At 49.4% G+C, this 25,648-nt stretch overlaps 2 protein-coding genes across 6 annotated transcripts; both read right to left on the minus strand.

Annotated features, from left to right (window-relative positions):
- Positions 1-2,175: 2,175 nt before the first annotated feature.
- On the minus strand, positions 2,176-12,693 carry DHX38 (DEAH-box helicase 38). 2 transcript variants are annotated; one of them, XM_070953166.1, is made up of 26 exons: positions 12,206-12,693; positions 11,960-12,126; positions 11,780-11,890; positions 11,513-11,684; positions 11,271-11,395; positions 11,109-11,185; positions 10,503-10,658; positions 10,176-10,337; positions 9,981-10,088; positions 8,782-8,900; positions 8,562-8,699; positions 8,094-8,280; positions 7,767-7,952; positions 6,157-6,297; positions 5,965-6,075; positions 5,770-5,886; positions 5,227-5,334; positions 5,039-5,151; positions 4,692-4,900; positions 4,454-4,608; positions 4,219-4,374; positions 4,007-4,141; positions 3,009-3,134; positions 2,804-2,899; positions 2,453-2,574; positions 2,176-2,360 (listed from the first exon to the last, which is right to left on the minus strand). In XM_070953166.1, exons 1-26 carry the CDS (start codon positions 12,691-12,693, stop codon positions 2,276-2,278), a joined length of 3,870 nt encoding a protein of 1,289 aa, XP_070809267.1. In that variant the 3' UTR covers positions 2,176-2,275. The 2 variants fall into 2 exon arrangements, with proteins under 2 accessions (XP_070809267.1, XP_070809266.1); XM_070953165.1 differs by having other exon boundaries at positions 11,780-12,126.
- A 1,973-nt stretch (positions 12,694-14,666) lies between these two features.
- DHODH (dihydroorotate dehydrogenase (quinone)) lies at positions 14,667-25,101 on the minus strand. 4 transcript variants are annotated; one of them, XM_070952974.1, is made up of 9 exons: positions 25,065-25,101; positions 24,755-24,964; positions 24,474-24,673; positions 24,306-24,388; positions 21,807-21,922; positions 21,315-21,428; positions 20,994-21,147; positions 20,753-20,912; positions 14,667-15,200 (listed from the first exon to the last, which is right to left on the minus strand). In XM_070952974.1, the coding sequence occupies exons 1-9, from the start codon at positions 25,080-25,082 to the stop codon at positions 15,104-15,106; spliced, it is 1,152 nt and encodes a 383-aa protein (XP_070809075.1). In that variant the 5' UTR covers positions 25,083-25,101; the 3' UTR covers positions 14,667-15,103. The 4 variants fall into 4 exon arrangements, with proteins under 4 accessions (XP_070809075.1, XP_070809073.1, XP_070809072.1 ...); XM_070952972.1 differs by having other exon boundaries at positions 14,667-15,158; positions 21,807-21,994; XM_070952971.1 differs by having other exon boundaries at positions 21,807-21,994.
- Between the last annotated feature and the right edge of the window lie 547 nt (positions 25,102-25,648).

Here is a 25,648-nt window from a genome sequence, read left to right on the forward strand (position 1 = left end):
GCCAGCCCAGAGGGCTGATGGCCCATGGCTGGGCAACTCCTGTGTCCTGGCAGTACCAGCAAAGCCACCAAACATCAGCTGCTAGAAGGACCCTCGGCTCTGGCTTTTCCAATGCTCCCACGCCACCCAGCCTCTTTTCCAACGTGAAAGGTGGGAGGTGTTCTGGAGGGGCCAAGTTTTGCCTGCCCTTGTTTGGCAGGAGCAATGCTGGCAAATAGGCATGAGGCTGCCAGCTGGCATTGCATGGAGGACAGGGATGGGGCAAGTGGGGTGGGCCCAGCTGCCCCTTTAGTGCTGGATGCTGCAGTGAGTCTCTGTCCTCCACGGAGAGACTCCAAGCTTCACTAGCTCCTTGTCAGCCAGAAGCAACCCTGTTTATCTTCCTAGCACTAGCATGTCCTAGCTGCACACACTCCACAATTCCACTATTACTTGCAGCTCAGACTCCCTGCTTTCTTCCATGCACTGCCTGGCCCCCAGGAGGCCAACCAGGAACTGGGGAGGGAAATGACCCCTAGGCAATCTCCAGAAGGAAATAATCCTTCCTTGCCTGCTTTCCCATGCACTCCATCCGAGGACAGGAGGAGGAAATGGTGGTGGCCAGTAAAGGTCTTGTTGCTCCTTAAGAGTAGGAGAGAACCAAGCCAGCCCCCAACTCTTCATTTTGCTAAGGGTGGCCGAAGCGGGGGGGGGGGCGATGGCCCTGAGGAGCAGAGAGTGACGCTAGTCTCTAACCTTCCCTGGTGTCCTTGGTCGGGTCATTTGCAGCAGATTTGCAAGGCCTTTTGAGGGAGCGCTCTGGATCAGAGCATGGCAACCAACCCAGATGGCTCTTTTCTTCACCCAGCAGATAGAATCTTTACAAATCTCCTTGGAGGCATCCCGCGCTGGCCATCACTGGCTGCACCAGGAGAGCGAACTGGTGGTGGCCGATGTTCGCCAGTGGGTAAAGGAGCAAAAGTGAGTGTTGCCCAGTCACGGTAGGAGAGGGATGCTTCAGCTGAGCTTGCTATGGGGCAAAGGGGGGGGTGTCAATTTGCTTCCTCAGCAGCCTTTTTGTTACAGGCAGATGAATGAGGAGCTGGGCTACAAGCTCCGAACACAGATCAAGCAAATTGCCCAGCTCAGTGGCGAGAGAGAGTGAGTGACAAAGCTGCTCTTTGGTGCTGGGGGGGTGAGGGGAGTATTTGTAGGATTCCTTCACCCACCCACCCCTCCCTTGGTGAAATCAGACCAGGTGCGTGTTTAATTTAGGATGGACTGAAAAACAGCTACGGGTACCTTTAAATTCCAGACACCTTTCCTTTCAAAAGCCTGCAGTGATCATGAGGGTTAGGGTTACTTAACCTAAGGGGTTCTCTGCACCCCTTTTCCCTCCCACAGCCTTCTGCATCAACTACTGGAGAGGCTGCAAGAGGACAACCAACAGTTGAAGAATGAAATCAACGAGAGGCGCATTGTATGTGAGCGCATCAAGGCAAGTGCCAAGAATGACCAGAGGTTGGAAGGAGAGCAGAGGATGCCCAATTACAGCCCGCCTCCCATTTCCTTAATTGTAGCAGTAGCAGAGGGAGATTGTATAAAGCTGGGGTCCCCAACCCCCTGTCCACAGACCGAAACCAGTCTGCAGCTTGTTGGGAACTGGGCCACGCAAGTAGTGGGTGAGCACATAAAACCATCTCCTTCCCCTGTTGCCGGTCCATGGGGCTAGAAAGGTTGGGGACTGCTGGCCTAAAGGAAGCATACTTTGACCTGCTCCTACAGAACCCAGTGGACTAGGAGAAATAGAGAGCTGAACTAGGATGGGTTTGGTCTGATTTCATGAGCACCAGTAAACATTGGGTGGTTCTAAACATGAAGTCTCTGGTTGCAGGCTCTCCACAACAGTGATTTGGAGCCGCAGGCTGTACTGCAACAACTCTGGCACATACTTCTGTTGTGAACCCATTACACTCATCCACCTTTCCAGGGGCCACAGCCAGAGAAGGCAGCTCTGGAGTGAAGGTAAACCGTGTCCAGAAGAGCCGGTCTGCAGCCAGCAGGGATCCCTTCCTGCAGACCAGGCTTTGCTATTGAGAGAACTTGTCTAAGTGTCCCATCCGTAGCTGCTGTCATGATGTAGCACTTCTAGCAGAGCACCACCCTTGCTTGAAAAAAAGACCCAACAGCCACCAAAAGAGTCCAGGAGCAACAATGTTTATATAAACAATAAAATGATATCCTGATCTTGGCAGCAGAGCCAACGCGAAGCTATATATAATGCAGATGTCCATGGCTAGAGGCCAAAGCGAGCTGGGGTATGGCGAGGTGTGGCAAGCTGGCCTTGCTCTTTGCGCCCTGGTGTATAAATCTTTGTGGACCTGCAGAAAGGGGCACAAAGGAAAGACTGAAGAGAGCAGACTACTCCAGGCTCGGGACTTCTCCCCTGGAAGAGGAGCCCACGGGGTCATACCTGACGCTGCCCATTGGATTACAACGCTCCTGTTCTTCTCTGCGAGCACGGAGCTGCTCTTCCGCCAGAGCCATCTCTTCTTCCATGGCAGATGCTTCTTCCTTGGCTCGCCGCCGGCTCTCCTAGAACAGAACAAGCAGCCATGCGAGATTTCATCCGTCTTCTTCCATCCTGCTTTACTATGAAATGTGGCCCAACCCAAACACTGCTACACAGACTTGATGTCTGTATCTTGGTTGATGAGCAGCGGCATTAATTTTTTAAAATAAGTATTTCCAGCTTGCCAGGAATTGGAGCCGGCTGGCTTTCTTTTGGAGCAACTGGATGATTCCCCCAGCAGCTCGTTCTCACCTGACGAGACTTGCCAGCATGCTTGATACTGTAGAACATGGGCCCCAACTCAGCCAGCCATTCCCCATCCACAGCTGTGACACACTGCATGTACTCCTGCAGGTTAAAGGCAGAGATGAGGGAGCTGGTAATGGAGAAAAATGGATCTGCCCACATCTGCCAGCATCATCCTACGTAGGCCCCTTTCTCCAACGTATCCCCTCACCTTGGTGGTCATCACCAGTTCATGGTAGACAATATAGTCGGGAGTGTAGCCCATCCCAAAAAGCGAGCTGGTAGGGTGCAAGTGGCAGCGCATCCCTGTGCGGATGTTGACATATTCCCCGATGCCCTGCAGCAGAGCATAAAGGTCAGTGTTGCCTGGCCCCAGTTCCTTCACAGGCCTTTAACTGCTTTAGGAAATCAACCAGAACAGTCAGAAGACACCAGAGGAAAAGGGGGCCTTGGGTAGAAGCCATGTGGAAAATCTATAATTAATCCTCCACATTGAGACAGGATCGTGGGATTCTGGATATGGCATTCCAGAACATTCCGTCATGGACTGGGTCCGGGTTATCTGAGGGAATGCCTGGCAGAGAGGGCCACAGGGTCCATCTGTGAGAGACCTACCTACATTTTAAGGGTTTCAGGAGTTAGGCCTTCTCTGTCATGGTGCCCACTTTATGCAGCATTCCCCCCACCCTTCAAGTTAGTTCTATCCTTGTTGATATTCAGGGATGCCCTCAAAACCTGGTTGTCTCATCAGGCTTCAGGTTTCAGGAAACTCGGACCCTTTTAAGGTGGCTTCCCTATTGTGGTTGTGCTGTGTGTGTGTGGTTTGATTTTTAATGATGAATGTTTACATTTTTATAATTTGTAACAATTGTTTTTACATTGTGGTTTTATTATTTCCTGCTGCCAAGAGTCGCTTCCAATGTATGTAACTTTGATTAATAAATAAATAAAATGGAGCTTCCTTGGTGTTGGTGCTGGGCAGAATCAAGACCTGGCCTCCATCTCCTGAGGCTCACAAAGAAGTGAATCTGTCTGAGGATGATGGGAAGGGAAATTAGTTGAGCAAGTTGCGAGGCGGCCTTGTGGGGTGGAGGTTAAAGCCCCCCCTCCAAATACACAATAGATGGAGGAGCAGGCCGCTACGCAAAAGGCCCTGCTCTGCAACCGATGGAAGCAGGTGAGCCGCGCAGGGAGCCAAGAATCTCTCACCTTCAGTTTTGCAGCCTGGTGAAAGTAAGCAGCACAGATGCACTTGCGAACCACGTCCCAGTCGGTGCCGCAGGAAGCCAGGCTCATGTGTTGCTGCACCATGATGTCCTTCAGCTGCGCTCGCACCTCCCGCACCTGGAAGATAAGGGCCAGAGCAGGTTCAGCTCTGTTCACGGTCACGCTGTGCCTCTTGGGCCTGCCCCAACACCCACCTTCCGCATGGCCTTGGCGTGAATGAAGTGTTCATTGCACCAGAGCGTTGAATAACTGTTATTTTTCCACTGCAGATAAACATTCAGGTAAGTCAAGTGGTCGCTCTCGGGAACAGCAAACTTCTCTCGCACCTGGTCGCTTTCTTCCTCCCGACCCTGCAGAGAGACGGCAGAAAAAGTGACAGACCAGGAAGCCCACTCCTGAGAGCAAAGACCAAAAGAATCCCTGACCCACCTTTGGTCGGTAAAAAATAGCTGGAACTGAGAGCATGGAGACAATCAGCAGGATCTCAGAACTGCAGCCCATATCACAAGAAACAATCAGCATCTTGGAGAGGGCTGGATCAAGGGGAAACTCCACCATCAGACGTCCAGTTGATGTCAGACCACCTGGAGGGACAGTGATCTTCTGAGCCAAGCCCCACAAAAGCACAAGCCCCCCCACATATGGGGAAAGGGTTGTTCCACCCAACCTGTGTTATCAAGCGCCCCGAGAATCCACAACTGGTACATTGAGTTGAGCATGTTGTCTTCTGGAGGGGGATCCATAAAGTGGAACTGTAGCAGGTCTTGCACCCCTAAAGACTTAAGAAGCAGCACCACATTGGCCAGATTGGTACGTTGGATCTCGGGGACAGTGGTGGTCAGCAGTTCATTCTTGTATGCACTCTGGGTGTACAGTCTGCTCGGGAAAGAGAGCAACCACCTCAGTGGAGCAGCCTTGGCCACAGCAGGAGAACAAGATTTGGCAGCTGCAGACAGCATTTACTGCGGTGCCCACTTGCTGCAAGGAGACCCCTTGGATACGTACAACTCCTACCTGAAACACTGACCTGGGCCTGTCCTTCCAGCTCGGCCAGAGCGTTGATTTGCATTAGCCTGGCTGATTGGATAGATCTGCAGGGCATCCATGCCAATCCGTGGGTTGAAGACCTGAGATGTAACAAGTAGGGTAAGTCGGGGCTTCATCCCTAGGACCGTATGCTTTTTCTAAGCAAACTTCCTTACCTTCAGTTTGCAATATCCGGAGTCGATCACAAACATGATCCCATCAACTGTCAACGAGGTTTCTGCAATATTGGTGGCCACAATACACTTCCTGACTCCATCTGGTGCCTGCCAAGAATCCAAGTTTCAAGATGCAGCTACCAATCCATCATCAACTGAAATGCTCAGCTTCTCCCAAGTAAAGTCCCTGAAGTGGTGGCTTTTAATTCCAGCATCTTTGTTTTCAGAAGCTACTGTAAGTCCTATAAAGGCTTGAATTAGCAATCCCTTTGACTGAAATGGCCTGTATCCACAGCTCCTGAAAAAGCTTCTAGTTTCTACTTCCTAAGAAGAGAAAGATGTTTGTCTTCTCAAGCCACGGCACAAAATTCATCTACTTCCAGGACTCTCATTTTTTGCTGCAGGTCAGGCTGCTTGCCAACTATTCTACTCATCTTGAGTTCTTTTCCCTCGTCTTGGGAAAAGCCATGATAGAAGCTTCAAGCTTCCAGGTACCATTGCCAAGTAAATCTGAGATCATCACTAGTGGAAAGCAGGCTATACCTTCTGGAAGATCTTGGCCTGCAAATCTGAGGGTAGCTGAGAGTAGATTGGTAGCACAGCCAGAGCAGGAGCGTTTTCCAGTTCTTCCAGATGTTCCACAATCTGCTCAGACGTAACCTGCAAGATGAGGCGAGGCAAATATATGTGCATTAGGGGGCTGACTAAGATCTTAAATACTCCCACAGATGAACTCACCTCGATGTCCTCCTGGCCTGGCATGAAAATGAGGATATCTCCAGGGGCACTGGAGAGGTGGACCTGCAGGGCCTGCTTCACTGCTGCCTCCACATAGTCTTCTTGCGGAGTCTGAAAGAGCAAAAAGGAGGTTGATACACCTATCCAGGTGTCACCTGGACGGCCTGGTCCAGGCCTTTGCTTACCCCATACCTTGCTAAAGAGAACGTCAACAGGAAATGTGCGGCCTGGAATGTGGAAGATGGGCACATTTCCAAAGAAAGACGCAAACTTCTCTGCATCCATGGTGGCCGAGGTAACAATCAACTTGAGATCTGAGCGACGGGCTACCACCTATGAAAAGACAGGATCGTTGCCAAAGAGTAATATGAAAATCCCAAATGGCCCCTTTATAGCCACTCATTTTGCATTCTTCCTTCCTTTTGCCCAATGGAAGTTTCAGAGTGAAAGCATTTGCTTCTCCAGGGATACATCACTTCCATATCATGGTTGCCTATATAATTAGGTTGCTTCTGCTCAGCTGCCTTTTTGCAACCCTGGTAACAAAATGTTGAGCAGCCAATGCACTTAATTGTGCTCACCACTAAACCTGACCCAGCAGCACTACAGAGAAGGTGGCTAAGGCTGGCCACTTTGACTTTAGGAGGAGTTCCTAGTCATTTGTGGAGCAAAGAATCATTCTGAGGATTGTACTAAAAACACCCTGATGGAGAAAGAACTAAACACCTATTTAGAAGGGACCTTGGAAGTCTTCTAGTCCAACCTTCTACTCTGTATCATACCAAATTTAAGAAGCAACCCTCGAATCTGTTGCTTTGAATAAGAATAGAATTCTTTATTCTATTCTTTATAAGCCCACCGATATGAAGAAAAGACCTTTAGAGACGGATGAAGAGATGCTGCCTAGCAAATGGAAAGGGAAGGAGTCTTGCCCCCAGCTGTACAGGGGGTGGAACAAGAGGTTCAGAAGGGACCCTCCCCGAGTTCACAAACTGTAAAGGTGACTCTCGAGGCTGTTAATGTAACCTTACAATAAAAGAGTGGTCATGTTTCTTGTCTCGTCTATCTGGTAAGGCTGACAATCCACTCTGAAGCTCCTATAAAGCCAGGCTGTTGGGAACAGCATCTCTAGAGGGCTCTGGGTTGCCTACTTACAGCAATGTGGTGTGTACCTGCTGGCCATACTGCTGAATGGATAAAGGCTGATTGAGATTGGCAATTACAGCCTAAGCAGGTGAAGGACCCAGGGCCACTTTCATTGAAACACAAGCAAGGAGCTCTCTATCCCTCAGTCCTCTAAGCCCTCAAAATAGATGACAATGCTCCACTTTATCAGCTTTTTCAATAAGCAGTTGGTCCTCTTAGGATAAAATCAAAGGGGGCTTCAGACGTGCAATTGGAAAGATGCAACATGGGCCTCCCATTCAGGCAGTTGTGGGCAATGCAGGATAAGGTGGCTGGCTTCTGTGCTTCAGTGAAGTGTCCACGTCCCCCAAGGGGAAAGGCTGGGGCTGCCTGCCCACAACTGCCACCACTACCTCTTTCTGGGAGATTAAAAGTGGGTCTGGAAGGATATTAATTTTCCATTTATCTTCTAAGAATCAATTTCAGCCTGGGTCCTACTAATCCTAGCCCCACCTCCTCCTATCTACTCTTCGATACCCAGCAGCACACAGACAGCAGTTTTAGCTTGTGTTCAACATGAACAGGTGAATGAGCTGGGGGGGGGAGACATACTCTTTTTTTTCCTCCACTGCAGGAACCCTGCCAGAAACCCCAGGCAAAGCCCACCAGGCACCTACTTCTCGCAGGAGGCCAAACAGCACATCCGTGTTGAGCGAGCGTTCATGAGCCTCGTCCATGATGATGGCACTGTAATGGTCAAGATCAGCTTCACGCAGAGACTCCCGAAGCAAGATCCCGTCTGTCATGTACTTAATCACGGTACTCTCCGAAGTGCAGTCCTCAAAGCGGATGGCGTAGCCCACCTGGCACAGGCACAAGGTCCACAGGCAGAACTCACCAAGCAGGCCAGAAGAAGCCAAGCCCCCACGGCCCTCAGCCGGCCTCTGAGTGAAGGAAGCTGACCCACAGCCTCGCCCAGATGCCCCACGGCCTGCAGCACTCACCTCCTCCCCAAGGGCCACGTTCATCTCCTCACTAACACGTTTGGCCACGGACATGGCCGCCACTCGACGTGGTTGTGTGCAGCCAATCATGCCATAGTCCGTGTAGCCGTCCTCGTGTAGGTACTGTGTCAACTGCGTTGTTTTGCCACTGCCCGTCTCTCCCACCACAATCACAATACTGTTGTCTCTGTCAGGAGGAGGCAGCAACTCTGTCATTGGCTGCAATGATACGGCGTAAAGACCCTCCACCCCCTCCTGGATTTTTCAATTTGCAAAATGCCTCGATATTCCACGTGCTGTTTAATACAGGCGTTCCACATCATTTTATTTGCTAGGGCCTATACCAGAATCTACTGGATTCTCGATAACATAGCACTGGCTTGAGTAAGGCAGCCGCCCTCCCATCCCATTGTCTGTTCCAAGGGAAGCCTTGGTGAAGGCTGGAGGAGGGAGGGAGGGAGTGCAGACCTGACAACTGTCAAAAGCTCTTGCTGAACAGCGAAGATGGGCAAGTACTGCCTCTGCTCCACAATTGACTTTTTCTTGGCAAACTCACTGCTTGCCTCACTCTTCTCTTTCACATGTCCAGCAAACTTCTGTTCTGTCCTGCAAGAGGAGGGTTCAGAGCATTTCATCCCTTGTCAGATCACTTCCCCACCCCGGCCTGTACAACTGACCTCCATCCTACCTGTAATCCACCGTGCCATCCTCGGCCAGGACTTGCCTTGATTCCTCCTCCTCCTCCTTCTTTATGCCCATTATGTTCCCAAGTTTTGTCCCTGCCAGCTCCCAGTGCCTGTGCTGGGCCTAAAAAGCAACATCAAGCAGTTATGCCTGTTTTTGGTCCACTTCTGCAAAATCACAAGCCTAGTAACAAGAAACTAATCTTAACAGCCAAATGCATGCAGTGGTAGAAATCAAGTGAACGTAGCTGCAGCTACTATAGATCAAAGTCAATTAAATAAGCAGTCACTGGACAGACACAGACCCCAAAATGCCCTTCTGAACAACAGTGCTGTTCTCAAGGCAGTGTGGGTTCTACTAAAGAAAAATACTCCTTTCTTGCCATTTCTTAAATCCCCTTAGGTACCTGGCTGCTGAACCAGGTGGAGGCCTGGAAAATCTAACAGGCATCTTTCAAATGATACCTCAAAAGCCTCCAGTAAACAATGCTGCACTGGTAACTTAGGTGCTATGCGCAAACAGTGACTCTTCCCTGCTGCAACCTACTCATAGAAAATAAGAAACCTTCAGAGGCTGCCCCTTGGGCAATGCATTAAGGTGACAAGAGCCTAGACTTTCTTCTCCAAACGAGGCAATCAGCCGAAGCTGAGCAAAGGCTCCTGAAACTCTGGCTTCCACCAGTAATGATGAGTCCAGAAAACCCGCTCCTTTGGGGAAAGTGCTAGCCCACCTGGAGGATGGTACTTGTTTCTCTCCAGATCAGGGAGTCCTCATCATTCAATGCCGCCCCCCCCCCCAGCTTCCTGCTTCAGGATTTCCCTCAGTTTACACAACTGAAGCTGCCCCCCCCCCCCAACTTTAATATGTACTACAAGCCACTTGAGCGCTGCACCTGCCTTCCCTACTGTTAATAGTTCAGGGGAGGTTGTATTATTTATTTTGCTTATTATTTTCCTTAAATTCACCTTTTATTATTTTAAACAAATAACTCAAGGCGGTAAACCACACCTTCCTTTTATTTACCCCACAACAACAACCCTTTGAAGTGCGGTGGGCTGAGAGGCCAGCCCTAAGGCTGGACTTGAGCTCATGGTCTCCCACTTACTAGCCTGTTGCCTTCACCACTAGGCCAAACCAGCTCTCTCTCCACCAAAGACACAGGGACCCTCCTGCACCCCACACAGCAAGAGACTCAGCCAGCACCTTCTTGCGCTCTTTTTGCTCCCGATGCTTCCGCACCAACAGGCTGCCTTTGCGGGCAATGATGGCCAAGTCGGAGGTGGCATCTTTGACAGGGATGACGGGCTCAGGCTGGAAAGAGTGAAAAAAGGGATAATTTCAAGGCAGCAAAGGTCCACTGGTCCTTCCCCCCACACCCCCAGCACCACTTCACCTGACCTGCTTGGTGAAAACAATGCGCCCATCCAGAAAAGGAGGTACCAGGTTGTGCACTAAGAGATGCACCCTGGCAGCATTATCCTCCTCAAAGTCCTCCTCCACCTCCAGCCGATGCACCACACCACTCGTCAGCATGCGGTTGGTCTCCCAGCGCTCGTTATCCTGCCGAGCAAAAGGTTAAATCAGACAGCAGCCCCCGCTTCTAGGACAAGCAGGCCTTGGGGGGCTCCCAGCAATAGCAGAGACCAAGCGGACCCACTGTTTCTGGATCACAGCTGAGCACGAGGGCCCCTCAACCTAGGATGCCCCTGCCCTGCCTTGTCCAACCTCATTGATCTGCCTGCGCTGAGCTGAGATGCGCGTCTGCTTTTGCCTCTGCAGGTGCTGCTCACGCTTCCTCACGTACTCCTCTGAGGAGGCAGCCAGAGGGTTGTGGAACTCATCGTAGCCCTCGTCCATCATATACCAGTCCCGGTCAGCTTGCTGAGTAGAGACAAAAATGGTTATAAAGTCTCTCCAAAGAAAAATGAGGTCTCTTCTGCTGTGCTGCTCATAGCAACACCACAATAGCCCCACCACCACTACTAAGGAAGCCCTTTCCTCAACACTACAAACTATTGGAAATCTGATCTCTCTCTCTCACAGACACACAGATTGCCATTTCACCATGAGAGGCAAAAAGAGATCTCCAAGCCCCTGGGAGAAGTCTCTTCCTAAGGGTTGGCCAGCTGGAACTGATCTCACCTCACACCCAGCAATGAAAATCCCACAGCCCACACTTAGAAAGTGAAAAGCAGCCCCAGCCACTGGAGTTTGTCAACCAGAGATTTGCTTCTGTCTCATTCTGAAGTTTTTTGCTTCATTTCTTCCCTTTCAGCCATTTTGCCTCAAATAGCAAGGTAACCACCCCAGGGATTAAAGCTGCTAACTCACCCGCTGATCGTCCTCCCATTGCTGCCGTTCTTCCTCCGTTTCAAATGCAATGCCATCTTCCCCATCCTCACATCTCCCTGGAAAAATATCTCATGAGATGCCAATTCTACCTTGGATTGAAGCAAGCCCGGGCCTCTCCCCACCCCACAATCTTTATCTTACCCCTGCCTCTGGAGAGCCAAGGGGGTCCACCCAAATGCCTTCGGTTGTGGTTGTCAGCCCACTCATTGTATTTGTAAGTAGGGGTGGGCAAAGGCGTCTCTTCGGGGCCTCTGCTCCTGCTGGACCTGCAAAGGGCGACCACCGCAAAACTCACTCTCTCCACCCGTCCCCCAACCGAGCCGGGCCTCACTCAGGCCACTAGCGCAGCGCCATCCGCCTGCAATCCTTTGGTCCCGCCGTACCGTTCGCGGTCGCCCCGCCTCTCGCTCTCCCGAGGTTGAGCAGGGCTCCGGTGGCTCCGCTCCGAGTCCCTGCAGGAGGGAGCCGGGGAGGGAGACTCCCACTGGGAGCGGCGGGACCCGCTGTAACCGCTGTCTTCCTCCTCCCAGCTCGAGTGCGACGGCGTGGCTGCATCTGAGCACCGGAAAGGAAGGCGTGAGCCAGCGAGGGGCAAAGCCGCCCCCGCCCCGTTCCCCCGCTTCCCAGGCGGTCTCCCCGCTGCCAAGCACCTTTGGGCGGCTGCCGCGGGCTCTCCGGCTCGGTCCTCGGGGCGCTCCTGCTCCTCTCCGAAGAGCCATCCTTGTCGGCGCGGGGACTGCGCCGGCCGCGGTCACGGGTCTCTGCGGAGAATGGCAGGTCAGCAGCGTGGGCAGAGGGTCCCGCGAGGCCGGCGCCGGGCCCTGGCTCACCTCGGTCGCGCTTGCGCTCCTGTTCCCTCCGGCGCTCCTTCTCCTTGGACGAGGCGAAGACGCCCTGCTCCCGCCGCTCGCGCTCCCGCTGCCGGCTGCGTTCCCAGAAGCCCTCGCTGACGCCCCCCGGGTTCGACGGTGTCTCCGCCTGGGCCGAGCGGTACTGCCTGCCGGGGAGGGACGGGGGGCTCAGCCGGCCTGCCGGGCGGCCCCGGAGCCCCCCGGACCGTCGCCCGCCCTGCTCACCTGTCCCTGCGCCGGCGGCCGCCCCGCCCCGCCCCGTCGCCCGGCTCCTCCGGCGGCTGCCGGGGCGGCTCGTCCGCGCCCTCCTCGGCGGTCCCGCCGCGGGGCCTCTTGGCGGGCCGGTCCTCCCGCTCGCGGCGCTTCTGGGCGGCCAGGAGGTCGAGGCCCAGCAGGGAGGCGCGCGGCGCCGGGATCTTGAAGACGTGCTGCTCCTCGGCGGCGCTGCGCCGCTTGACCAGCACCAGCCCCCCCACCTGCCCCTCGGGCGCGAGCCCGGCCAGCCGGTGCAGCGAGGCCTCCGCAGCCGCCGCCTCCGCGCGCTCCTCCATGGGCCCCTGCGCGACGCTTCCTCTTCCGGACGGAGCGGGGCCGGCGGCGGCCGTCCCAGAATGCCCCGCGGCGGCGTCCCTCTGGCCCTCTTTCCGCCATAGAGCCGCGGAGGGACGTTCTAGCCGCCGCCTTTGAACTTCCTGGGCTGGGCAGAGTCCCATCCGTGAAGCTTCGACTTTCGTGATGCATCGGCCGCTTTGCCAGGGCTGCCCGCTTATTCTGCGGTGCCGGGCTAAGCAGGGAACCTTAGCCCTGTCTTGGACACAAAGCCGGGCGGATCTCTTGGGCCTCTTCCCAAAATGCCTCCCAGAAGACTGCGTGGGCTCGTCCGCGTACTGGACTGGAGCCAAATCCGAGTCAAGGACAAAAAAAGCTGCCATTCTTGGTTTAAAAGCCGTTTATCTCAACTGGAAGATTGCAATCCTGGGAGCATTTGAAAACCTGGCTTTGGTCGCAAGCCCAGCGTTGTTTATCATTGTTCACCGGCGCATTTGGTTTTGTTTGCAATATATTTTAGCCTAGAGCCTAGGCTACTTGTTGATTTTAATGTTTCTAGTATTTTATTGAATTTATATTGCCATTCACCCATGGCGACTCAAGGCGGCTTACAGAATATAAAACTTCATTTAAAACAGTAAAACTAATAAAAAGAATCAAATTAATATAATAAAATCACACACCACCCACCCACCCTGGGGACAGCAGATCACAAGAGCCATTTAATGGTCTCCATCCTGCTCTGGGTTCCTTAGGCCCGCTGGCCAAACCAGGTCTTTAGCGCCTTCTGGAAGAGTGTTAAAGTAGGAGCCATTCTAATCTCTGAGGGAATGATGTTCCAGAGAGAGGGAGCCACCATGGAGAAGGCCCTTCTTCTGGGTCCCACCAGCTGTATCTTCCCAGGGGATGGGCAGCATTCCCTGCCTCCCCACTCTGATGGATCCGGTAGATGTTACCGGCAAGAGACCATCCCTCAGATCACCTGGTCCCAAGCCATAAAGGGTTTTAAAGGTGACAACCAGCACCTTGAATTGTACCCCGAAGCAGTGCAGCTTCTGCAGAAGAGGTGATACATGTGCACACCAGGGACTGCACAAAACCATGCAGGCCGCTGCATTTTGCACCAACTGGAGCTTCTGGATGCTCAAGGGCAGCCCCATGTAGAGTGTGTTGCAATAAAGACAGGAAGTGACTAGGGTATGAGTGATTGAGAGTAGGAATTGTTGGGTCTAGGAAAGGGCGTAATTGGCACACAACCCACAGTTGCACAAAGGCCCTCCTGGCCCTGACCGCCATCTGCTCTGAGGAGTCATGAATCTAGGAGAACCCCCAGATTACGCAAAGGAGCTGGGTACTGCCACCGCATCCAAGACCAAAGGTGGCAATTCTCCCTGAGCCAACGAACCCCAAATCCAGAGCCACTTGGTCTTACCAGGGTTTAGTTTCCTGGGATTTGGGACTTTGTTACTAGTACATTAATAAAGGTGATATAGTATTAGCATTTTAGCATCACATATTTGCCTCCTCCTATGGAGTGTAGGAAACCATATTTTTCCTTTGAGCCAAATCCATTCCCTTTGATGCGTAAAAACCAGCCCTTTCATCAGGGCTGTAAATGTCCTTCAATGTTGAAAGTGTTACAGAAGCAAACCCAGGTGGGAAAGGAGGAGATGCAACCTATTTCAACAGCATCTCTTTTCTCCCCCCTTAATGCCTTTGGATTTGTTGCTTTCTGGTGGATCACGTACATTGAATGGATGTATCATTTCTGTACTATAGGTAAAGACTTGACAAACCACCACCCCCTTTAATACAATGCTTTTCACTTTGCTTAAAATACTTGCAGTTGTTTGGTAGGCTGAAAAAGCCATTTTGCAAAGATATTTGCAAATATCCGAGTTTGAAAGGCAACGCTAGATGTTTTTATGTATAGTTTTGTATGCCACCCAGTAAACTGAAATTGAGCAGCCAATAAATTTAGATACATATTTTGTTACCAACCCCTTAATAGATTAATTTTTGAAGCTGTTTACCTGGTGCGAAGCACACTTCCTTCAAAGGAGACTCAGCATCTTCTACTGCCTAGATAGGCTTAGACACACACATTTCAAAACAAAATTAAGTAACTTCCAGAGGAAACAATCTCAATATTTTATTTTTAAAAATTGTTGTGTGCCTTCTCCAAAACTTCTGAATAACAACACTGGTTTCCTCTACTCAGTATGGTACAGGCCTCCCAACCTTACAAGGAGAGAGACTGAGATTCAACAAAAGGAACACTGATACTATGTTCCTCCCCAACTCTGTGACTCATTTCTACTTTCTTGTGCTGGGGTACTGCTTGCATCAGTCTCACGACATCAGGAAAGCTCTTTAGCTTTTACACTTCCCCAGGAGAGGATGTATGCCAACACTTGTTTCCCCCTTGTTACATGTCTTTTTTTTTTTTTAAGGTCCAAATTCCCCCATCATTATTAATGAGGGGCAGGAAGTAGCCAGTGGATCTCTGACAACACATGTCCTCTTTTGCTGCTGGTCCAGAGAGTTCACGGGTCCCTTTTGTCACACTAATCCTCAGAAGTTGTGATCCGCTCCCACAGCATCTTGAACACTCTGGAATCCTTGTTCTCTGCTCAAGGCAAATAGAATTATGTGAACTCTTTTTCTGTCTCTTGGGGATAAAAAGGAAAATATCAACCCCTGTGAACTATCTTTTCCTAAATGTTTTTCTTTGCTCCGCAAGCTCCACTTCCTTAGTTAATACCCCATGCAAGAACCTAATTCCTTTCAGTGTATATTCCTCATTGTGTACTTCCTTACTCTAGTAGTCTCTTCCTCTCCAATGACTCTAAGTACAACCATTAATTTTCCAATACCAATTATCCCAATACTAAGTGAAGATTCCAAAGAAAGGGGGGGGGGATTTGCCTTTTTTCACAGTTTCCTATGAGTTCAGATCTGGAACATGAACCTTCCCTGCCATTAGGCTCATCTGGCTGATTGGGGTGCTATCCTCCTGATCTTTATAAGTATTTAGGGGCAATTTTTAAATCAATTAATAAAAGATTTATTCAAGTCCTGGTTCCTCCTTGTTGGTGTCCATCCTTTTAAGTGCTAAATTGTTAGCATGCTGATTTAACAGGGACTGTCTACCAAGAGAAGCACTTGTAGAAGGAAGAGAGCCTGCTTTTCCCTCACAGATAGTACACGACACATCATTCTTAATTTCGAAGTAACAAAAACAGACTTAAATCCAATTGTTTTAGAGCAAATGACAGAGTCTTGTATTTTAGATCTAACCATGGGCCAAAAGAAATTTAGCTTTCCAGGGAGGGGAGGGGCTAGCATTGCGGCGAAATGACGGATCTTTTGGGGACTCATGAGGGACTGTAGATATCCCAGCTGTTAGGTGGTCCTTTTGGACCTGAGTTGTCTGGTAGGGGCGACGAACAAGGGGAGCACACTCTGTGGATCTCAGGGAACTCACAAATTCCCTGATAGAGCCGGAGAAGCTCCCTAAACAGATGGCTGGGAAGGCGACCATTGTGAGTCGCTATGAAGCTGGGGCAGCCACTGCAGAGCGCAGAAACGAAAGGAAGGTGTGATCAGTTTGGGTGAGATATTTTGAGTAGTTTTTACCACTCTTTAAACTGGACTAAAGAAGAACCTCCTTGGAATAGCAGAGGAGAGTGTGACCTCAAGGAGGAGGTGGAATTGGGTGTTTTACCTATTCCACCCCCAAAAGAATGGCGGCAAGGAAGTGGGTGGAGCCAAGAAAATAAAGGAATAAGAGAAAAATTGCCTTATAAAGATTGGGCTGAAGAGTAAAGTCTGAATCTGGACTGGGTACTTCAAAATTTAAATTGGGGATTATTGGCTAACGAATACGTGATTGAACTTTTTTAGAACTTTTTATTAGGATTGGACTTTAACTTGCTATGACGGTACTGTAGAGAGGGGAAGAAGGAGAGAGAAATAAAGCAACAGTGCCACCTACAGGCAACGGTTAAAATTGGAAGACATATTAACAAAGATGAAATGTAACCTTGGGAGTTAAGAAAGCCTGTGAACTAAATTGATAAGCAGTTGTTTTGACTAAACTATTCAAGATATAGAGTGAAACACTGGAGATTTTGTTTTTTCCCTTTAAGAACTGTGTAGATCTTAGAATCTAAAAAGCAAAAAACAAAACGACAGAGACAGACTAAGGAAATCTACACTGGCACTTTGGAATAAGGCACAGCAAAGTAAGAGAGGTGTAGCACTATATATAAAAGAGACAAGGCTAAACAAATATTTTTGGATGAGGAAGGAAGAATTTTGATGGTGGAGATCACGTTGAATAACAAACAAATATTGTTAATGGCAATATATGCACCAAATGAGAACCAAGATGATTTTTTATAGTAAACTATATAGAAAAATAATAGAATTGGAATATGAGAATATATGTATTGTAGGTGACTTCAATGCAATTGTGGATGCAGAATTGGACTATAAAACTAAAAAAAGAAACAAAAGAGTTAGGAAGAAGACACTTCCAAAAATCTTTTTTAAAATGGTGGAAGAATTAGGTATGCAAGATGCTTGGCGAGGGACACATCCAGACAAAAATCAATACACATTTTACTCTAATAGACATATGTCTTGGTCTAGAATAGACATGATGTGGATATCAACTGAGCTAATACCCAATATACAAGAAATAAGTATAGAAGCAAACACATGGGCAAATCATAATCCAATTAAAATTATATGGAGAGCCTTCTCTGTGGGGGTACCTACCCTCTGGAATGAGCTGACCCCGGAGATACGGCGGATCCTGGATCTACGCACCTTTCGCTGTGCCCTAAAGACATTTTTATTCCAACAAGCCGGGCTGGCCTAACTCTTTTAAATTGCTTTAATTTTAAAACTGTTTAATTATGGGTTTTAATACAGGGGTGCTTTTAATTGTGGGCCAAATTAATTTAATCGGATTTTAATACTGTTTTTAAATTTTGTGTTTCTTGTGTTTTATCTGTTGGCTGTTCACCATCCCGAGTCCTTCGGGAGAAGGGCGGTATATAAATATAAACAATAAACAAACAAACAAACAAAAAACAAACAAACAAACAAACAAACAAACAAACAGAAAGAATAGAAGAATATGGTGAAGTGGCAGGACTGAAAAGTAATAAAGACAAAACGAAAATCTTAGTGAAAAATATCATAGAAAAACAGAAAAGACTTGACAAAGACATTAGATATCCAGATTACAAAGAAAGTAAAATACTTAGGGATACAATTAACAGCAAGATGTGTAACGATTAAGAAAGACAACTACTATAAGCTAAAAAAGCAAACTGAGGTAGATTTGGATAGATGGAAAAACCTGCAATTATTGTTAATAGACTAGCTACAATTAAAATGAACATATTACCGAGAGTATTGTTCTTATTCCAAACAATTCCGATAAAATTGGAGAAAAAATATTTTGAAGAGCTCAGTAAGATAATAGTGAAATATATATGGCAGGGGGGAAAAGCGAGAATCAATCTAAAAATGTTACAAGATGTAAGAGCTAGGGGAGGGTTTGGACTACCGAATTGGGTAATTATATTACCAGGCAGCAGCGCTAACGTGGATGAAGGAATGGATTGTATTGAGAAATACAAGGTTATTGACGTTGGAGGGACATGACCTGCAATTATGTTGGCATGCTTTTTTATGGTATGGGAAAAACAAAATACATGATTACTTCCAAAGACACTATATAAGAAATGCTTTGTTATTAGTATGGGAAAAAATGAGAGAGGAACACTACTTGAAGGTATCAGTCTGGCTTTCAACGATGGAAGCACTTATACATCCAAATATTATTAATATGGGAAATATTGTTAGATATAAATATATTTTGTTGGAAAAGGGGGAACTTAAAACGAAATGTGAACTGGAAAAGCAGGGGAATGATATGGCTTGGTATACACAGTTGCAAATACAATCTAGATTTGAAAAGGACGCTAAGCTTTATGGCTTTTATATGGAATTGACAAAATTGGATAAGATATTAATAGGAATAGAAGAGAGAATGATATAAAAATTGTACAGCTACTTATTGAGCATTAAATTAGAAGAAGAACAAGTTAAAGAAACTATGATAGCATGGGTGAAAAACTTTGGTCACACGATAGAGCTAGATAAATGGCAGCAACGATGGGATAGGAATTACAATTTAACATTGTCAACTGCATACAAGGAAAATTTATATAAGATGTTTTACAGATGGCAGTTATCACCCAACAGACCGGAAATCAACTAAACGTTGGAAGTGTCAACAGACACCGGAGTCGTATTATCATATATGGTGGACGTGTGTGGAAGCAAAAAGATATTGGGCAAAAATTTGTATGCAGCAACATATTGATTTAAAACTGGAACTAATCCTGTTGGGGATTTTACCGGGAATTTATAGTAAAGAAACTATATTTGATTATTTAATAACCGCAACTAGAATTGTATTTGCACAAAATTGGAAAAGCAGAGAGATCCCTATAGATGAAAATGTGATTAAGAAAATATTAGAATGTGCAGAAATGAATAGATTAACAACAAACTCTTGCCAACCCTAGCCCTGTCGACTTGGGGGGATGGGTACTGGTACCGGAGGCCCCAGCAGTGGCCGGTGTGGGCTGTCTGCGCAGCCACGAAGCGGGATTGACGTGGCCAGTTCTTGCCCACAGCATTGCCGGCGAGGATCAGGTCAGAGCCGCTGCCACCTGAGATCAGCAGCCCAGATTCAGTGAGCCGGACGCACTGCTGCCACTCGGGAGAAGAAAGAGAGGAGGCGCTGCGAGAGAGCCCATTTCTAATGTTCTTTTCCTCCTGGGTGGCAGCAGCGTGTTCAGCTCCCTGAATCAGGCTTGCCAATCTCGGCCGGCAATGGGGAGTGGCAGGTGGGGACGGGTGGGGAGGCAGAGGAGCGAGCTGCATGGAACGAGATGGAGCTTCAACCCAAAGCTGAAATATAAAGGTATGCCTTCCCCACAGCAGGCTGTTGCTACATGAAAAAGTCCTTCCCTTGTTGGCTTGATAAACAATTTTACTGGCTAGAACCTACTGGATTTTTATGTCAGTTGTCTGTTTTTACTCGCTGCAATAAATTCCAGCACTTGGTGGGCTCAGAAGCTGCATAGCAGCTTCTCCTGCTGCTATGAGCTGTTGCCTAAAACATTCAGGTTTTTTATTTTCATTTTTAGCTCGCCACTTAAGTTGGGGTTTGTATACAGGAGATGGGAATGGTGTATTACAATGAAGTACTTTGGATTGCATCTCGCTTCTCCGCCATGTCTTACCTGACTTCCAGCTCCTGCCATGGCTGGCGAGGGAGGGGAGAAGAGACAGCAAGGGGAGCCCTGTCTCACTCCATGCGCCTCGCTTCTCCGCCTCCCTACCCTTCCCCACCTGCCACTCCCCCTCGCTGGCCGAGATCGACAAGCCTGATTTGGGGAGCTGAACACATTGCTGCTGCCCAAGAGGAGAAGAACATCAGAAATGGGCTCTCTCACAGCACCTCCTCTCTTTCTTCTTCTCCCGAGTGGCAGCGGTGCGTCCGGCTCACTAAATCTGTCCTGCTGATCTCAGGTGGCAGAGGGAGCGGCTCTGACTTGATCCTCGCCGGCAATGCTGCGGGCAAGAACCGGCCACACCAATGCCGCTTCATGGCTACGCAGACAACCCACATCAGCCACTAATTGGAGCTCCAGCGTCAGTTCCCCTCCCCCCAGCTCGACAGGGCTAGGGCTGGAAAGAGTTTGTTTGCGGCCCCCACTAAGAGAAGGAATGTGTGAGCTAGGGTTTGTGGAAACGGCCTCCATGAGGCTGTTCCGGGTGGATGGCAGGTGCGCGTGGGGCATGTTCCCCCACCATTGTCCACCCCCCGCCTCGCCTCACCTCATGCTGTTTGCATGGCAGCTGCACATGCATCTAAGTATTTGGGGGGGGGGGTATTTTCGGGGGGGGGCTTATTATAGTGCATGCGTTCGAAAGCCCAATTGGGTTTATTATCTGGACATGTCTTATTTTCAGGGAAACATGGTATTAATATAATGAATGTAAGAAATGAATACGGTGGTAAGTTTAATTGTTAAGACACACAAAAAATATACCCAGACGATACACTGTTTAATAATTAAAAGAAAATTTTAAAAAATTAAAAAAAAAGAAACTTAGCTTTCCACTCACCTCAGTAGGGCCTCAAGCTCCTGCTTTATGGTACCCACCACAGGTGGTCCATGGTATGTGAGCGCTGTATACATCTGGACCAAGGAGGCACCTGCCCGAATTTTCTCCAAGGCATCCTGGCCAGTGCATACTCCACCCACTCCAATGATTGGTACCCGCCCTAAGAGAAGGAAGGAAGGAAGCATTTATAAAAAAGGAATCTTGTGCCATTGCCTCTCATGTCTCTTCTTTATCTCATTACCTTGGGTGAGAGAATACATGTCGCTGACCATCTGGGTGGAGAGCTGTCGTAAGGGAGCCCCACTTAGCCCTCCCACTTCGTTGCAAGAAGCCCCACGAAGGGTCTCAGGACGGCTCACAGTAGTGTTAGTTACCACCAGTCCATCAATGCCCAGCTGGAAAAGGAGACCAAAGGAAGAATTAGATGGTTCCCAGTTCCTTCCAATCCTTGGGGGTGAAGATGCAGCTGACCAGCAGCATGCAGATAAAACAGAGCAGAGGCTGCCTGAGTCAGGAGCTCATGAAGGGAATGACAGTCTGTCCTTGTCCTAGTGCTCAGTACCTCACTCACAATCCTGGCAATGTCCCGTTTCTCTTGGCTTGTCAGGTCTGGTGCAATCTTCACCAGCACAGCCGGTTTGTGCTTACCTGGGAGGGAATCCCGCTCAGCAAGAACCTGCCAGAAACAAAGATGAAACTGAAGCTCCAGGCTTCAGCCATCTCTTCAGTGGGCAGAACAGTACCAGCACACAGAAAGGTTCACAATAAGGTGAGATGCTCTTGGGAAGGAGAGGAGGAGGAGCTGTACTCAAACGAAGCTGCTTCCAATGCTAGGGAGACCAGATGACAGCAAAGATGGCCAGTATGGGAAACAGGCATTCACTAACAGGTGGCCTGTTCCCTAATAGGGGCCCAACGTTCTTTCTGACAGTGCTCAGTGAGTACGAGTGAGCAGCAGCTCAAAGTGTATGCCAGTCTGCTGGGCACAGAACACCCCAAGAGGGAGATTTGTAAGGAAGAGAGAAGAACCTTCAAGGCCAAGGCAGGACCCTACCTTTGTAAGTAGGAGATGCAAGTCTGCTCTGCCCTGCAAAGCCCGCAATCCTGGCGTGTTTGGGCTGGAAACATTCACCACCACGTAATCAGCCAGCGGACCCAACACGCGAATGCCTGCAACATAGTCAGCAGCTGCATCCACAGAACACTTGTTCTTCCCCAGATTTATTCCAAGGGGCATCCCCGCTAAAAACAAAGAAAATACCATGGAGCATTAGCCCTGAAGGCAGAGGCAGACCCTCTGTGTCCAGGAACTTAGCACCTTTGGTCTTGGATGGGGTTGTACCATGTCCCACAGACCCCGCACATAACCTGGGGTCCTTTTAGATTTACAGTTCCTGCTGGAAGAACAGGTGGCAACTATGGCCAGGAGGGTTTGCTGTATGCCAGTTACACCCTTTCCTGAATAGGGAAATAGGCTTTCTGGTCATTTATGCCCTATTGCAAAGTGCTCTACATGGCACTACCCTTGAAAACTGTTTCAACTGATGCAGAATGTGGCTGTGCCATTAGTTGTAAACATTGGCAAGATTCTTTAGCCCGGTGTGCCTTTGCCCAAAAAGGATCTGAGTGGGAAAGATAGATTAGTATTTATTTATGCATAAACAAGGAGACACTTCTAGGGAAACAAAGTGAGAGACTCCTTAAAAAGGTAGGAAATCACCTTATACAGGTAGTCCTCGGCTTACAACAGTTCACTTAGTGACCACTTACAGTGGCACTAAAAAAAAGGTACTTATGGCCATTTCTCACACTTATGACCATTTCAACATACCCACTGTCATGAGATCAAAATTCAGATGTTTGGCTACTACTGACTCATATTTATGATAGTCCCAGTGTCCTGGTGTCATGCGATCATCTTTTGTGACCTTCTTATAAGCAAAGTCAATGGGGAAGCCAGATTTACTTAACAACTGTGCTACTAACTTAATTAACTGCAGTAGTTCACTTAACAACTATGGCAAGAAATGTCTTAAAATGGGACAAAATGCACTTAAGAAATGTTTTACTTAGCAACATAAATTTCAAACTCAATTGTGGTCGTACGTCGAGGACTACCTGTACACAGTTCAAACATATGTGTTTGGAATGTATTCTTTTATTGGTTAGTATCATTTAACTTGTCTGTGATCTTGTAAGCATGCTCAGTAGCTTTATATGTACCATATAACATTTCATAGCATCCTATAATACTCAGTATGATCTTGTTAATGCTCAATTTCATATTCAGGAAGCGTGTTTCCCACATTATAATCAGTTCACAAGTTACTAAAGTTCAAATCTTTGCACACATCTTGATTTTAGCAAGTCTGAATTGGTTTATATCAGAAATCACATTCTTACTTGTTACTTCAAAGAACAGAAACACTGATAAAAAGCACTCCTAGTTAATGAAAACATTACTCAAAGGGCCACTCTCCTGCTCCCATCAGTGCAATTCTGGATTCTCAAAAAAGTGCATGTAATAATTTTGCTCCACGAGCTGCATTGGGTGCTAGTTTTCTTCCAGGTCCAATTCAACTGGCATTGGGTGCCAGTTTTCTTCCAGGTCCAATTCAAGATGTTGGTTATGATTTATAAAGCCCTATATGGCAAGGGACAAGACTACTTATGGAATAATTTTTGTCCATTATATCGGCCCATACTGGTCAACAGTGAAGTTATTTTGTAGACCTGTTAGATAAAGAAATCCAACTGGTGAGGTCTAGAAGAGCCTTCTCTGTTGTTGCCCCTGCCCGGCCTCTGGAGATGAGACAGACCTCCTCTCTCCTGGCCTTCCACAGAGTAAAAACATGGCTCTGTGGTCTTTGAATGGGGCCCTCAGAGGAGCACGCACCCAAGAGCCCTCCCTTCACCTTTTTAACTAATTTCTGGAATATTTTAATTTTCCTTGCCTCCTTTTAGTTCCAAATTTCTAAACAAACCTAGGAATAAGAAGGCATTTCCTGACAGTTAGGACAAGTAATCAGTGGAACAGCTTGCCTCCAGAAGTTGTGATTGTTCCATCACTAGTGGTTTTTAAGAAAAGATTGGACAGCCATTTGTCTGAAATGGTCTAGACAGCAGTCCTCAACTTTTCCAGCTCTGTGGACCACCAGCAGCAACAGGGTGGGAAGGGTGAGGATAGACTGGCGCATGTGCCACTTGTGCAAATGCAGCTTCACCCTGTCACGCTCTGCTTGCGTAGTCTGGTTCCAATGGGCAGCACCGGACATTGGGCTGCAACCCAGGGATTGGAGGGCCCTGGTACAGAGTCTCCTGCTTTAGCAAGATTGGACTAGAAGACCTCCATGGTCCCTTCCACTCTGTAATGCCGTTATTTTCTAAACTTTTAATTTTTAAACGCTGCTTCTATATTTCAAAATTTTGCTGTACATCGCTCAGTCCCTCCCTGAGGGAGATGAATTGTTCAAAAATGTGAGTGAACAAACAAACGGGGTAGGGGAAAACTAGCCATCCCTAGACTGCCCCAAAGGCCACACTGCTGCCTCACCTTTGCTGAGCCGGCGCTGGGCGACTTCCCGGGCTCGGAGTCTGCGCTCCACCACGGTGTGGCCCTGACTGTTGAACCCGTACCTGTGTGGGCACAAGAGCTTCAGGGGCCTTTCCTCCGCCGCTCCCCACTACCACCCCCACCCCACCCCACCCCCAGAGCGCCCACCTGTTGATGATCGCTTGGTCTTCGGGCAGCCGGAAGACCCGCGGCTTGGCGTTGCCTTCCTGGGGCTCCGGCGTAACGCTCCCCACCTCCACAAAGCCGAAGCCCATCTTGAAGAGCCCGTCCACCGCCTCCCCGTGCTTGTCAAATCCAGCGGCCAGTCCCAGCGGGTTCCGAAACCGCCGCCCAAAAGCCCGGACCTCCTAAGGGGAGTCCCGGGAGGAGAGCTCAGGCCCGGCCTTGCGGCTCCTCCCCCGCCCCCGCCCCGCCCCCGCCCCCCGTACCAAGATCTCCGAGTCGGCCGGCCCGGGCCGTGGCACGACGCCCAAGGCGAGCAGGCGCACCGCCAGCCGGTGGGCGGTCTCGGGCCCCACCACGCGCTGCAGGCCCGGCATCAGCCACCGACTGTAGAAGCTCTCGTCGCCCCTCGCCGCCAGGTGCGCGGCGAAGATCAGGCCGCCGCCCCCAAGGACCACGGCGGCCTCCTTCAGGCGCTGCGGGGAGAGAAGCGGAGCGTCAGGTCCGGCCGCAGCCGCGCGGTCCCCCGCCCTTCCCCGGGAGCGCCCCCTCGGTGCCGGGAAAGGCCTCGCTCACCCGCAGCCCTGCGGCCATGGTGGAGACTCGAGGGGAAGGGCCGCCCAGCGCTCCCACGCATGCGCGCGGGCCGAGGAAGGGTCCGGGCACGCCGCCACGCTCCTGGCCGAAGCCGGCGAGCGGGAGGGAGTCCGCGAAAGGCTCCTCCTCTGGGGTTCCCAGCGGAGAGCGAGACCGGCTTCTCTTCCCGCGTCCCGGCCAAAGGTTCAGGCTCCTTCTCGGCGACGCTTCCTTTCGATGCAGGTCGGCAAGGAGAAAGTCAAGGCAGCCGATGCAAGTCAGGAGCCCCCGAGGAAGCGCAAGACTGAGCCGCTTCTGCCCCACCGCAGCGACGCTCTCCGGCGCAGTCCGATCCGCCCGCTTTCGTTTTAGCAAAAGATGGCACTTTTTACTACCCCTTCTCTTTCTTCAGTTTTGGGTCGGTGATTCATCTTTCAATTAAGTGTTATCCTCAACCAAAGCTACGGGTTCAAAACTTGCCCTCAAGTTTAATACACCAACAGCCGCTGATGTCCCTTGCCTTTTCTTTTGCTGAATACTATGACAACTCTGGTAAAGATGGTCAGGCTCTTGCCCTGCAGCCA

This window comes from Pituophis catenifer, unplaced genomic scaffold (genome assembly GCF_029215685.1).
Source record: "Pituophis catenifer annectens isolate HBS135680 unplaced genomic scaffold, rPitCat1.0.hap2 SCAF_13, whole genome shotgun sequence".
NCBI lineage: Eukaryota > Metazoa > Chordata > Lepidosauria > Squamata > Colubridae > Pituophis > Pituophis catenifer.